Raw genomic sequence first — 16302 nt, 5'->3', positions numbered from 1 at the left:
GTAGAGATCTGCCTTTCACAGTACTGGCTCTTCTCTGCTGTAGGGTGACTCAAACCCCCTCAACCCATCCACCCTACCCACGGCTGACTGGTGGAAAAGGACTGGACATGACACCCAAAAGAATCAAGCACTAATATGAGAATGATCCAACTAGGCATGTAAGTGTTGAAGATCCAAGCATTTAGGAAACCTTTAGGGCTAACGACCCAATTATCTTTGTAACCAACCTCTAAAGGTACATGTCTTCAGGAATATTATGACAAAATTTGTCTAATGCCTTCATAAAGTCCATATATTCTATGTGTACTACAGTTCCTGGATCTAGTAACTCTAGAATTCATGGATAAAAAATGTTGAATATGACAAAGTTGAGGATAGAACTCCACAGCACATCACATCTCCTTGGTTGATGCTGATCCATTACTTAGCACATTTCAGGTATAATTCTTCAAACTGCTATTAAACTACCCAATTATCTTTGTAACTAGTGTATATGTATTCATATTATCTTCAGGAATATTACAAAAAAAATTGTCAAATGCCTTCATGAAGTCCATATATTCGATGCCTACTACCATTCCTGGACCTAGTAACTCTACACAAAATGGAATAGCAAGGGAGACCTCCCTGCTGTTTCTCTTAATCAACACCAAGTTTGCCCAGTTTTATTGGTTCTCTTAATATATCCTCACAAATCACCCTTTATAATACATTTTGGAATCTTGCCTGGGATTGAAATTGAGTTTATGGGTTGTAGTTTAAGGTCATTTTTGTACATGGAATGGCACTTGTATGTATCCTGCAATCTCATTTAAAGGTACTGTCAGTCCCCAGGAATATAATTCATCCACATCAAGAGACCTAAACTAATTCAGAGCAGATGGGTATTTTCTTACCATCCCTTTGCCCATCGTTAGTTTTGGTTCCTTCTCATTAGTTTGAAAATTAAAATGCTTACTCCAAGGCACCTTCATCCTTAACCTTTTGCCTATTAATCACAGTTCTTGCCCTGTTCATGGCAAAGCACATTATCCTTAGTCTAAAGAAAACTCTTGCTGGATGAGGCTTCTTTGCAGCCTGATGTACAAAACAGAAATAGCATAAACTTCACAGTTGTGAAAGCTATTAGAATGTTATTCCACCCTAGCAATTACTGGGAAGGGAGCTAAAATAAGTGAAGTAAAACATTTTATAGAACAGGTCTTCTGGAAGTTCAGCAAAGAAAGCCGAAACATGATACCATTATGATCTAGGAAACAAGACAATCAAATTATAAAATAATAAGTCCATATAAGTAGTACAACCTGAATCACTGGGTAATTTATGATAAATAAATATATTGAGTAAACATTTTCAGTGCTATTAAATTGTAAATAATATTCTGTAAGTAAAATTGCAGCAGAAAAAATGTAATAACACTTTCAAATTCTTGGTGTCTATATGAGCTAATTACTTAGGACATTTCTGTGAAACTTGAGAAGATATGAAATACTATAATTATGTTCCCAAATGAGGTAAGTAAAAGTTATCTGGCTTTTTTATGAAATATAATTTGTGCTTCATCCTTATAACTTGGTGTTATATCGTCTCCTTGTTTCACAAGTAAAATAATGACATGCTGTCATTCTTGACAAAATGGCTATTATTAGCAGCATGCCTTTGCCTTCTAGATGTACTTTGTAGGTGGCATTAACAAATGCAGTATATTAAACAAATGCAGAACCATTTAAAAGTAAATTATAAAATAAACTTATCAACTGCAGTATTTATACTTCTTAAATTACAGTTACTTGATATAAAAATGATGTAAATTTTTTTAAAATCTTAAATTAGGCCTTGAATCCTTTGTGAAATTCCTATCTATGCTTCAACTAGAAAGGACACTCAATAGCCCCCTGCTGCCCTATTGAGTCATTCTCTGCTCCAAAAATTGTTCCTCCTTTCTTACTATGCTTGGTTAAGGAGAAAAGAAACAGATATGCTATTCCACAAAGGTAAGAGTAACAGCAGTATAAACTGTTAACCCTTCCAAGAGGGCCTGCATTAAAAAGATGACTTTACTCAAAAACAACAAGTGTCTAGCTAGATAATTTCACTGAGATTGAGAGAAACATTTTGAGACAGAACAATCAAAATTTTGAGGCACACAGACCACCTGACCATTTCATAAGGCCATCAGAACCCTTACTCATCAATAAGTCAACTTGCTGTATCACCAATTCAAAAACCAATTTGGCAAAGAAGCATCTACGGAAAACAAAAAACAAAAAACAAAAACCCCACCTTCATTATACTTAATGGTGAAAGAGTGAGTGATTTTTCCCTCTACAATAAGAAACATGGGAAGGATATTCACTCTCTCTGCTCTTATGCAACATAATGCTGGGAGTCCTAGCCAGAGCAATAAGGCAAGAAGAAGAAATAAAGGATATACATATCAGGGAGGAAAAAACAAAACAGTTCCTGTTTGAGATGACTTGATTGTCTACACAGAAAGTCCCCAGAAATCCACAATAAAACTTCTAGAACCAGTAAGTTCAGCAAGGTTAATGATGTAAGATAAACATACAAAAAAAATTGCATTTCTATATATTGCCAGTGAACACATAGACAATGAAATTAAAATTATAATACCAATTACAATTGCTCAAAAAGTGAAATACTTAGGTGTAAATAAAACAAAACCTGCACAGGACTTGTATGCAGAAAACTGCAAACATGGATGTAAGAAATAAAAAATCTAAACAAATGAAGAGACATACTGTATTTATGGTTGGAAGACTCAAAAATTAAAGATATCAATTCTCCCCAAATGTATATATAGGTTTAATATAAGTCTTATCAAAATTCCAGCCAGATGTTTTTTATATATAGAAAGGACTGTTCTCAAATTTATATGGAAAGGTAAAGAAACGAAAAGAACTAAATCTTGAAAAAGAAGAATAAAGTGGGAGGAATCATTTTACTACATTTCAAGACATATTGTAATACTACAGTAATCAAGACTGTGTGGTACTGGCAGAAGGACAGATTAACAGAATAGATCAGAGAACCCAGAAATATATCTACATAAATATGCCAAACTGATTATTTGGCAAAGGCACCAAAGTAATTTAATGAAGAAATGAAAGCCTTTTCAATAAACAATGCTAGAAAAATTGGATACCCATAGATTTTTTAAAAGGAACCTCAACCTAAATCTTATGCACTATACAAAAAGTAACTGAAAATGAATCATAAACTTAAGTATAAAACATAAAAATATGATTTTAGAAGATAAAAAAATCTAGGATAAAATCTTCAGGATCTAAACTAGGTAGAGTTTTTATACTTGATACCAAAAGTATGAACCATAAATGGAAAAACTGATAACCTAAACTTCATCAAAATTTAACACTTTTTCTCTACAAACACCCAGTGAAGAGAATGAAAGGATAAGCTACGACCAAGAAATAATATTTGCTAACCACTAACAAAGGATTACTATCTAGCTTATATAAAGAACTCTCAAACTCAACAGTAAAAAAAAAAAAAAAATCCAATTAGAAAATAGTCAAAAGACATGAAGAAACATTTCACCTAAGAGGATATACAGATGCCAAATGAGCACATGAAAAGATACTCAACATCATTAGTCATTAGGAAAATGCAAATTAAAACCACAATGCAATATAACTGCACACCTATCAGAAAGGCTAAAATAAAAATTAATGACAACATCACATGCTGATTAAGATGCAGAGGAACTGGATCACTCATACGTTGCTGGTAAGAATGTAAATGGTACAGTCTCTGGAAAAGTTTAGCAGTATCTTAAAGAACTAAACATGCAACTACCGTACAACCTAGCAATTGTACCCTTGGGCATTTATCCCAGGAAAATGAAAACATATGTTCTCATAAAAACTTATATGTGAATATTTATAGTAGCTTTATAAGTAATAGCCAAAAAACTGGAAAACACCCAGATGTTCTTCAATAGGTTAAACAAACCATGGTATATTCATACCATTTAATACTACTCAGCAATGAAAAGAAATAAACTATTGATACATGCAATAACCTGAATAAAGCTCCAGAGAATTACACTATGAATTACACTCCAGAGTGAAAAAAACTGATCCCAAAAGGTTAAATATTGCATGATTTCATTTATATAACATTCAAGATCAGATCAGTTGTTGCCAGGGGTCACGGATTAGGGGTAAGGGAGTGGTGGAGGTCTGTGAAGGGGGAGGTTGAGTGAATGTGGTTATAAGAGATCTACAGGAGGAACCCTTGTTGTAACAGAACTGTTTCATATCCTAATATCTTGGTTGTGATATTAGAGTATAGTTTTGTCTGATGTTGCCATTGGGAGAAGCTGAGGTAATAGCATGTGAATCTATAATCTCAAAATAAGAAGTTTAATAAGAAAATAATAAAAATAAAAATAAATCAATCTGGAACTGAAATACCAAAGATTAATCCATAAATGAATCTTATTAAGCAATTTCAAGAAATGTTGGCTTCATATATAAATTATATATGACATACATATGTTAATCTGCATATGCTTCCAAAGTATATTTCCTCTAATACCTACTTTTCCCCTGGGACACCCCACCTTAGTAAACTCTATGGCCCTTTATGGCCAGCCAGAAAAAGTATTTTGAACTAAAAATTCACAAATGCAGTTTTTTTCAAGATTCACAGTAACATTTTTTTTAAAAAACTGTTTTTTCCCAACCAACTATCTTAGATCACAATATTAAATGACTAGTCTCTCCAAGAATTGCACAGCTTACTACTTTTTCTGTCACTAGGTTTTAAAACTGCAGTTGCTTAAAAACACAACATACATACCCACACACACATACACATATCATTACTTTTCCAGGATAATAATGTTAACATTTCTATGACCCTTTTCTCATTCTTTTTCCTCTCCTTTAACTCAACACAAAATCTGACCCTAACCACAGTGGCCCAAAATGACCTGGAAAATTACGTTTATTTTTTCTGGCAATGACAATCTGTGCTTGGAAATATAAAACTGTTATTCGGAATAAATTTCAAAGTTTCAAAGTACTAAAATTACTATACTGAAACAGAACAAAATGAGCTGTTACTGCTAGAGAAAGGGATTGTTATCCCAGGAAGAACAGCATGCCCTCCAATCCTTGTGCGACCACTTCTGTTTTATAAAATAAACAGCTCTGATCTCTTTAGTTTACTTTGTGTCCTCTGGTAATAAATATCTTTAGTGAAGCTAAACTCCTATTACAAGTGCTCACTTTGTCACCATTTAAAAAAGAGAGAGAGATCAGCTTTACTTTTGCAAAATAACTGATTCCTTCCACTAATTTGTTGCAGTTGTTTTGATTCCTGTGTATGTCCTCAAGCAAAAACAACAGAAGAAAAGTGGTTCATTGCTTTTTTTTTTCCCCCTAAAAGGAGGGAGTCCATATATCTCTACGATGGGTTGACATTCAGGAGGGGAAGAAATATAGAATTATTACTTTGCTCACCTATAAGTGTTTTAATTTTAAATTTTGGCAATAAAATCCTAAACACAGAACTGTACTATCATTCATTACATGTGCATTCTGCTTTCAGAATGCTGGATGAAAATTCTAGCAAAGCTGCTGGTAATCAAAGGTGAAAGACAAGAATGAGTCAGCTCAATCTAGAGAGAAGACAGATTTTAAAATATGGTCTAAATACATATGGAAATAAACTGTAGAGTCTAGCAGCAGACAAAGGGGATGAGTATGGTCTTGCTGTCCAGCCCATGGACCTGTTTTATGTTTTGTGCCACTCGGGAAGTTGGAAGTCTGAGGTGTATTTTATGCTCAGTCAGAAACTGTGATAAAAAGCAAAAAGACCTAGGAATGGAAGTCAAAAGATTATACTTTTCTTGCTTCCCTAAGGTTCCCTTAAATGATGAGACCAGGGGTAGCTGATTTAACAATCTTAACCTTCCAGTCAGGGAATGGATTCATTCTCTAATTATAGCTTATTATCATCATCTCTACGCTTTCCCTTTGGGGGTCATCCCCCCTCCACCTCTACTTTTTCTTGCAACTTTTCTACTACTACCTATTTTGCTATTAATAACACAGTGTAGCATGGTCATTTTCACATTCTTCATCAAGTACCTTTCGTCTAAGTTATCAGTCACCCTATTCCCATATCACATAGCAAAAGTATGGATGGAAATAAGGCGAAAGGGTTCCCCTCACCTTCTCCTCCCTCATTGCTACACTAACCTTCCTCGCCTACACAGAGGAATTTAAAAAAAAGGAAGGAGGGGAGGGAGGGATGGAGGAAGGAAAGGAGGACAAGGACTTCTCTAGAAAGAAGAGTCAGCATAAAAACTAACACAGAAGTTAACAGGGGTGGGGTGGGGAGGCATACTGATCTACCCACCTCATGTCCTTTTTTCCCCAATAAAGAGACGGAGACAATTTCCAAGCCATTATGAAAAGAAATGATTTGTTTTCTTCATTTAATAATGAAGTATTATTAAATAATTCTAATCCAAAGTATTCCTATTACCATTATAAGCTATATACAGTGTGGGGCAAAAGTAGGTTTACAGTTATGAGTATGAAAAACAGAGTTTATTCTTACATTCTTTATTATTATATTATTTTCCATACAAACAACTGTAAGCGTAGTTTTGCCTTACCCTTTATCTGTTTGACATGACTCTGTACAGAATGATGTATGCAAGCTGACTAGGTAGATATACTGCCTGATCGCCAAGCAATTTAACAAGTACATTATGGATAATCTAGATGAATCAAGCATAGGTAAGAAGTTATGGAAAACAAGTAACTGACTTATTTTTAGATTGTGCTTTAATAAGCTGTGGGGTGCATGTACACATTTTCATTGCTTTATAATCAAGTACCCAGAACAATGCCTGGCACATGATAGGCTCTGGATAAATATTTGTTGTAGAAAAGAATCTAACTTAGGCCTGAAAAAGGGCAAAGCTGCACTTCATATTCTAAACATTCAGTGGTACAAAGGGTGCCATCGAATGCTTGTCCAGGGCCTCAGGCAGCAGCTCTTCCCCTGGAGTCTCCACTTCTCTGCACTGTATGGACAGCTGCTTGCCATTCCTGCTTTGAGAACATAACTGTAGATTTATGAAATGTTTGGTTTTAGCATTTTTAAACAATTTGCTTATAAAGTACCTTAAATATGAGAAAAAACATTCTACAACTCTCATAAAAACCTTGTCAAAATAAATACATACTTTTTCATATAGTCAAAACATTTACATTGTTAAACATTCCCTAAATAGGCCAGCTTTTTCTCACCAGTAAGCTTCTGTTCCCTTGGCCTAGCATGCCCTATTGCCTATGAGTCTATAGAAATACTCCGCCTTTAAGGGTCAGCCCTAGTTCTACCTCATGCATAAAGCTCCTCCCTTGACCATCCCAAAACTTGGGGATTCCTCTCCCTACCTCCTCCTTTCTCAGAAGATAAGATCTTGTATGGCATTTAAATTAGACACTGTCTTTTAGAGTTATTTTTTTCATGCCATTAAATATCCTCTTCCTGACAAATGATTGGAATCTGAAGTATGGGTATTGTTTCTTGCAGATGGTTTTGTTTTGTTTCTTTTAACAGGGTAGTAATGGAAGGAATTCAGTTGAAGGAGAAAGGAAGGACATTCCACGTCTACAAACTGATAAAAGCAGCATTTCCCAGGTAAGCACAGCATACACAGCTGAGCTCTCGCTGGGCTTTCTATCTCTTATAACTAACTTAAAAGGTGAAGGGAATTAAATGCAGTGGCTGAAAAAGTCTTTTCTGGTAATTGGACTTCCCCCTTCCAGTTCCTGCTAGATTGCAGTTTACATAATCTGAAGAACATGCAGTAACAGTAAGTATCAAGTTAAATCAATGGCATGGTTAATGCTAACAGGAAGCCCAAAGCAACATGAACAAAGGATAAAAGCATATCTGAGAGCTGACTGCAATTTCTTTAATTAAAAAGTAACAGACTGGTGGTTAAGAGTTGACTGTAGATTTGCTGAAAAACCTGAATGATTAATGATAGCTAAAGTCTGAAGTTTTAATTCACAATTTGTCGATCAGTTTCAAAGAGATATTTTTTAAAATTATACTGTTAACGATGTATGCATTGCCAAACCAAATATGGGAGAAATGTGTTTGCTTGAGCACAGATATGAACTAACAGGGAGGAGATTAGCATGAAACTATGAAAAAGAATTGTTAACCAGATTAAATGTGTTGATATATATGAAAGGGCTTTAAAAAGTGCCTGGTGCAAGATATAAGGTAAACTGAAATAGACCCTGAGAGTGAGAGAGAGAGAGAGAGAGGGAGAGATTTAAAAATTTAGCATCATGTAAAGCTACAAACTAATTTTAATTTCTGTGGTGGTTTACTACTAATTACTTGTTTTGCAAATACAGAATAAGGATCACTTAAAATTTTAAACAGACCCATTTATTCCAGTTTTTTAAAAACTTTTTTTTCCTGTAAATCCACTAGAAAAATATCTAAATATACTATCAAGACATTCCTGGGGCCCTCTTTTCCCAAGGGCTCCACAAACACCTGGTCAAATACTGTGCTGGAATTGTGTATCTGTCTTCTTTTACAAGTCAAACACTCGGCACTGAATTGAGTTCCACAATTCAGATTGTTCCCTTCCCCACTCCATCAGTTCATTACCGATGCCATTACAAAAAATAAATACAAAACCTCTGAATTTGCTCCCCCAGGTTTTATAATCACCTGCTTGTTAAAATGTTACTAATGTTATACTATAATAACATGATATCATACCTTTTGGATTTCTTCAGGTAACGCATGCATGGGAATGTGACGATCCATAATTTCCCAAAATATACCGAAGGAACTCTGAAGCAAAATGATCTAAAAATATTGATGGCAATAATCAGAATTGAAATAACATGAAAAAATTTCAAATTAAAAGATATAAATTCTTGAGAGTATTTTTAGAATAGTGATAACTGTTTCAACAGATGTTTATTTCATCAATTCAGTGTTAAATGGTACAAGTGGGGTTTTCTCAGTTATTAAGTCAATAAAACAGGAAAGACCTGTAGACAGACTACTGATAATAGCTGCAAATGTTTTCTTTCTTTAGAAATTAAAAGTCTACTAGTAATTTCAGTGGTGGTTTACTACGAATTATTTGCTTTGCAAATACAGAATAAGGATCACAAAATTGTTAACAGAACCATTTATTTCAGTTTTTTTGAAAAGCTACTAGAAAAATGTATAAATATGGCATTTTAGTTCAGCAGACAAGCAATTGTGACACAAATGCTGGTTTAAATGATGATGTACAGAAGAAATACTCAGTTATCAGATTAAATATGATATGCAGGCCCTGAACAGAAGAGTCATCAAAGCATGAGAAGCCAATTGCAAATTTTACCTATAAATTAACAGTTTAATAATTTTTATGCAGATATTTTATTTTTAATAGATTTTAAGTTTATAATAAAACAATTCAATATAAAACTTTCATAAAAACTATACAGGATGAATGGAGGAGCACTTTGGTTTTGGGGTTTTTAAAAAATCTTTCCCAAATATGGAGAAAGAATAGACAGCCCAGACCCTGGCCACATAGCTCAGTTGGTTAGAGAATTGTCCCAATACACTGGTTGTAGATTTGATCCCCGGTCAGAGCACATACAATAATTAACCAATGAATGCATAAATAAGTGGAACAACAAATCTCTCTCTCTCTCTCTCTCTCTCTCTCTCTCTCTTTCTCTCTCTCTCATCAACAAATTTAAAAAAAATTTTTAAAAAAAGAGCTGGTCCAATTTCATGAGTGAGAGATGTTTATACATATATATCCAAGGAGTGAGGGGCAGAAGTGGGCAGCAGAGCAAGATGATATAGGCCCAATTCCACAGCATGAAAGAAGGCCTAAGGGCCAAAAGTTGTAGACAATGAAAAATCTAGGAGTTGAGGAAAAAAAAATGTCTTGGAGTAGAGTATTAGTGAAGGCTTCCTGAGGCTGTTTGCCTTTGATCAGGGTGGGATTTTGACAGAGACAAGAGAGGCATAGTGCTCTATCAGAGACAGCAACCCCGGCCTTGCCTAGGTAGCAAGGAAATTGTAAGTGACAAAAATTTTTGTAGCAGTAGTATTTTTTAAAAATCATGCAACCATTGGTAGAAGAGAGAATTCCCTCCCTAACCCATTAGCACAAAACCTGTTTTAATGAGTTGCTGTTTACAGCAAATAATTAACCAGCTGTCTTCCCAAATAAATGTAATGTGCGTGCATGCGTGAGTGCGCATGTGTGCATGTGTGTGTGTGTGTGTGTGTGTGTGCGCGCGCGTGTGTGTGTGTTTGGTAAAGTTAACTGGAGCTAACTATGGGGGTAAAGTTAACTGACAGTTAACACAGGCCCACATGGCCAAGTACATAATAATCTGATGTTTGGCAGACTGTCACTGTGATGTGGCAAGAGCTCATTATTCACAGAGGGCTCATTATTCTCATTTCTGCCATTTTACAGTGGACTCACCAACAGTAACATAAGATGTCATGAGCTTAATTAAGCTCTATTGGGAGAATCTCTCCTAAATTACCAACTAAATCTCCTTTTAAAATTCCACCCACAAAATTATTTGAGAGCATGGATCTAGTGACAGTATAAACAAGGCACCAGTGGGACTACTTTTATTTAGAACCTTTGTTGTCTGTAAATCTATTCCAACTCCGTGGTCTTACTCTACTAAGGGGGAAGAATTGGCAGGTCCTAATTATTGAGGAAAAATTAAAAGTAAAATATTCTGCCAACCCAGAAAATCTCTCCATAGTAGAAAGATAGCAAGTTTATTATTGAATATGCATTTAACTAGACTGTGAGGCACATAACAATCAATCTGCTAATGAGATTACAAAGACAGAAAGAAATGTCACTGTTTTATACAGCCAGGCAGATACAATTCATTACATACATGTTCTTCAGATAAATGGTAACTTGTCCTCAATATAGCTTTCTATACACTCTTTCATACTTCGTTTTAAATTCACCCGGTATTTGAAGTGGCCATCCGTGCTAGCTAATTGCGTTTCTTCTAAGGAATGCAAGCCTCTATATGACAAAGTACTATAGGTTACTAGGTGGCATCTAGACTAAAACTCCCATGGAGATGTGGAAACGGAGCTACCCTCCTTGATATTTACATTTTAAAGAAATGGCTCACAGGTCCTCAAGAAAAACATTCTGGGTCTTAAAAAGCTTTGCATACGCATTAAAGGAAGAGTGGGGGCATTCAGGAATAAGCGGTTTCACAAGAATGGGAAGTGGAAGGTCTCTTTCCCTTTTGGCAACAGGGAAATTTTTGTATAATTTTAATTTACCATTACATTATTTTGCGTGTTTTATCAAATCGCTCCCTTTTATTCTTTACCACACACGTGCAGACTGCCCTTCGGCAAGAGGTGAGGTGACAGATAACTGGCAGCAGCTACGTGGGTATTTCTGAACCTGCTCTATGTAACAGGGTGACAAGGCAGATACCCGAAACACAGAAATGTCCTTGATTTTTCACTTCCCCTTCCCTTCCTCACACCAGTGTCACGTTGGGCCGTTAACTCACGTTCAGTTTTCAGGCCCTTTCATAAAAGAACTACTCCCCTGGTGTGAATCACCCGCAAGTGAGGGTCGGGTGAGGTGGGTGTCACGTCTTAAGACTTTCCTTGAAGCTGCGGGGTTTTCCAAATAGAAATCAACTACAAGGCCAGCCAAAACTGCTGGGTTTTGAAATCTGTCCCTTTCTAACCCCATTCCCTCGGGACCAGCCGCTGCAGGAAGAAGAGGTGGGTGCGACCGTGAGACCCAGTCGCGCACTGCGGGGCAGAAGGAGGTGCGTGGCCCAGGCAGGCTCGCGAGGACCAGCCAGCGGACGCAGATGGGGGCGGCGGCGAGGCGCGGGCCCCATCCCCTCGCCGTAGCGTGGCGGCTCATTTTTCTGGGCCTCTCCCGGGCGCCAGCTCGCCCCCGCTCCGGAACTGCGTGCCGGGGACAGGGTCATCCCGCGGCTCACGGAAGCCGTTCGTCGTCTCTCACCTAGACCTGGACTCCGCCGGGTGAGAAACGGCTTTCCCGGTCTCCTGGGAGACCGTGTTGCACGTAGGCCTGACGTCAGGGCGCGATGGCGTCACGGCCCACGTCTCTCGCCAACGCGAGAACCGGATCCCATCCCTGCCCCACCTTGAGCCCCACGCGGCGAGCGGGAACGGGAAAGCTCGTGGCCGGGTCGAAGGAAAGGGTTCATCTAAAGCCGAGTGCTGTGAGAGGCAGGGAAAGGCGAGGCCGGGGGACGGGGGTGGACGGTAGTGCGGGCTGGAGTCGTGGCAGCGACTGTCGGGATGGAGGGAACAGGTCGCAGAGAGGTGCTGCCTGGGCTGGAAGGCCTACGTTCGTCTACCTCTCAGCCCTGGTCCTTGGGTCCGTGTGGAGGACGCGGCAGCGGGCAGTTACTGTCGTTGAGCGGAAAGAGGAGCGATGCCTGTAGAGCTCATGGGTGTCAAGAGGAAGCCCTTGTTTCAGTGGTTGCAGGGAAAGCAAGTTAATTGGGAAGGCATTCGTAAAATTGTTATACTAGTCCAAGAGTAGTCAAGGTGAAAGGTTCATAGTTCAAAAGGTATCTCAAGACCCCTACTCCACAACTTATTTATTCATAAAAGACTGCCCACCCATACACGTGACTGACTTTATTTCCTTCATTCATAAAGCAGGCATTTATTGATGGCCCACTGTGTGACAAGCACTGCATACCAGGATGGGGTGAAGCTCAGTGACTAACCCAGACAGGGGCAGCCTTTGGTATGATTTGCAGGTGACTCATTCACAGTCCAAATCTGTCCTTTTTGAAGGTTATATGAGATCCAAAATGCAGCTCTTCCAAGAAACAAAATATTCACTGCTCACTAAGGAAAGACTTGTTACTATTGAATGAAATAAGGTTGAATAAATACCAAGAAAATTAATTAAAACACGTAGATTTAGAGAAGTAATCCAATGATGCAGAACATGCTAGAACAGTAGTCAGACTGCATACCTGTTATTAATGAAAATGATAGCATGAAGTGCTGAACACTTCTACAAGCGCTGTTCCTCAAAGCACTAAAAGTCTTGGGAAATAGATGTGCCCTGTATACTTTAATATGACTGATATTTTTGCCCCAATGCCTACCAGCGGTTTTCTGTTTATACCCCTTCAAGGAGAGCATCTTCATCTGGGAAGAAAAGCATAATTAGAGGACTGAACAAAGGGTTAAGAAAGGCAAAAGACAGCCAATAAAGTGGTCAAGTACAGCATGCTTATTCATTCTGTGATTTAATTTAATCTCTGCTCATTCATCTCTACACTGGCTTTAAGACCGGGTTTCCTTCCTCTGTGAATGTCCTTTAGACTTGCACTGTCCAAAAGATAGCCACATGTGATTATTTACTTTAGTTAAAATGAAGTACAATAAAAACTGACATTCCTTTTTTGCACTAGCCACATTTCAAGTGCTCAGTAATTACAGGTTGCTACCATGTGCCATCCCATATATTAAAAACATTTTCATCATCAAAGAAAGTTCCGTTGAACAGAGTGGTAAGCATTCTTAAGAATTTCAAGGATAGAGTGGATAAATTGTGAAGAATAGCCTTTGTTAAAGAATAACAGTGAAAAGTGTTATTCCTGAAGACCACAGCACAGGTGAAGAGTAGTGACAGGGTATTACAAAGTAGGTTTTTTAAAAACAGTAATCCAGGAAGCCTCTCCCACATGCTGGTGTGTGTTTTTCGTGGCTCTCCATTGGTTTCCATCTCTCCCTCTGTCCAGGTTTCTTTCCTTGTCCTTTTTCTTTTTCTACTTCTTTTTCGCACTTTATCAGCCATACTAACTGAAGTAGAATTTAAAATATTCCCACCACTGGACATGTCGAATAAAGTTTTGTTTTATCCTGTTCTTAAATTTTAAGTCAGCAAAGTTTCACTTTTTACTGTGACCTTTAAAAGTAATCCAGTGATAATCAAATTAAGTTCTTTTTAACCTCTTCTGTGACCCTTTATTATTCTTTTCCTCCTGTGGGTCAGTGACCCCTGAGAAAAAGGGCCCCCTAGTTTTGGGAACAGAGTCTCTGTAAAGTGACTAAACTAGGGCTTTCAACATGGCCTACAGACATTTGTGTTGTAGTATTTATTAAAAAACGCGGGGGGCGGGGGGGGGCGGTTACAGATATTACATATAAGATGCCAGAATCTAAGTTCCTTCACAAGATCCCATGAGCAAAATGTGTTACTTGCTCAGAAATCTATATAATTCAAATGTTTGTAGATTTGTAAATAATTCAGGTTTGGAAGGCAAAACAAAAATATTAACACCAAGACAGTTTAACACAAAAACCACTCCAAATAACTGAAACCTTGCAAAACTCCACATTTAGCTTATTTTCTATTTACTTAAACTTTGAGTTGGTTGATCTATGCTCTTATTTCCATATTATTATTACCCATAGGCCTATGATGCCTAGTTATACACACACATACACGCACAATTTATTACACAAGTAAATATTAAAGAAGGGAATTCTGGGTTAGGATGCCTACTGTAAACTATAAAATACACATGGTCACCTCCCAGTTTATGTGGAAAGAGCAAGATTCACTGTTTAACTGTAAAATGTTTTCCAGCTAACTCTGATTCTCACTTAAATATGTAGGAATGTTTGTCTGTCTAGCATTCTTTTCTTCTGAGAAAGAACTGTCCCTCTTCTTTGGATTCTGCTCCTATTTTTCTGGACATGTAATTAGAAAGGGAGGTGTCATCATGTGTGGCCTTGCATTCCTGGTCCGTACAATTGATCAGGAGACCTGAACCTTACTCCTTCTGGCGTCAGGAATTTGGTCAAGGGATCGATGTATAACTTAAGATACACCAGTCATTTCCTGACATTTTTCTAAATGTAGGCAGGGAACAAAAACCTCTCTTCCTTTCGGCAAAACTGGACTGTCAGCCACCACTGACCTGCCATGTGCAGAAATTGTAAAAAAGGATAGGACCAACTTTCATTAAGAGGTAGATTCAAAGGGCTGAGACTGTCAATGATTTTTAGAGTTCCAGAATTCATAAGTGAAGTTCTCAAAGAGTCCAGTTTCCTGCTTTCTTGAAGCTTGGTTATTCAGCATTTCTGTTGATTCTGTGAGGTACCCTGGTATCTTGATAAAATATATGTTGATAAAAGTAATTAACAAAATGTATATGGTATTTCGAATGCTATTGGGAGCCCATTTAAAAATTATGTTATTTTTAACTTGCTTTCTTTCACAGAAAAGTCTATTTGGGACATTCATCACCAAAGGCCTTATATTATCATTTCTAATAGCCACTCAATCTTGTTGTTTGATAAGTCAGTTTATTTCACATTTTGCTGTTTCTAATTTTTAAACATTATAAATAAGACTGTGATGAACCCGAAATATATGAAGGTTCCAGCAACCTTCCCTTGAAGCAGGTTTGGTCAGAATTGGGTATAGGCCCATTCCATTTAAATCAGTAAAGGGCAAGGGGCTGGGAGAATTGACTTAATCTGAGCTCATTCCTGGAGTGGGGCTGATTTACACGTGCTTGAGTGGTAGGGAGAGGGGACGGTGAAGAGGTCTGGATTCCTGAAAATGAGGAAGGAGGAGGATCAGGTGTCTACTACAGTAGATTTGAACATTTCAGAGTGTTTAGAACATAATAAATGTATTAATTTTGGGCCCTAAAAGCACTGTTTAAGAGTATTAGTTGCTCTACACCCTTTCAAACCAATTAATCTATTTCATCTATTTGATAGAGCTGATGTTTGATTTTTTAAATCACAGTTTGTAAGAAAATATCTTTAAGATGATTCACAATTCTCTATATAATGGCATTAAAACATTATATTAATACAGACATAACAAAATGGCAGAACAGTGGCTATAATTTGATTCCTATAAATTCGATAGCTATGAAAATTGTTAAGTACAGAGCATGAACTTCATCTAAGGCAGAATGAAATCACTTCTGCTAATTATTTGTCGAAACAAATGTGAGTTGGATTCTTAGAATCCTATGGAAATCTCAGGAATAAGCAGTAATTTCATTAAACTAGCAAATTCTACAAAAGTTTTTGTAAATGCATAAGGTAGTTATCAATTTTCAGTCTTTGAAGTCATTAACATTTATTGAGGCAGGGTATTCAATGCTAAGAGGTTAAAGAACTATCAGTGCCATATTTTTAAGCATCAAATTCATT

At 37.2% G+C, this 16302-nt stretch overlaps 1 protein-coding gene across 1 annotated transcript in view; it reads right to left on the bottom strand.

The window, feature by feature from the left end:
- Positions 1-12059, bottom strand: part of LEKR1 (leucine, glutamate and lysine rich 1) — a 144716-nt gene extending 132657 nt beyond the window's left edge. The window contains exons 1-2 of the mRNA XM_054575571.1: positions 11808-12059; positions 8815-8904 (exon numbers count right to left, since the gene is read on the bottom strand). Coding sequence (XP_054431546.1) covers positions 8815-8904; positions 11808-12059 — 342 coding nt within the window. The remainder of the gene's footprint in view (positions 1-8814; positions 8905-11807) is intronic.
- Positions 12060-16302: the final 4243 nt, after the last annotated feature.

This window comes from Pteronotus mesoamericanus, unplaced genomic scaffold (assembly GCF_021234165.1).
Source record: "Pteronotus mesoamericanus isolate MK-2021 breed Mesoamerican mustached bat unplaced genomic scaffold, CSHL_Meso_final contig_116, whole genome shotgun sequence".
Lineage (NCBI taxonomy): Eukaryota > Metazoa > Chordata > Mammalia > Chiroptera > Mormoopidae > Pteronotus > Pteronotus mesoamericanus.
This window is presented reverse-complemented; position numbering and strand designations above follow the sequence as displayed.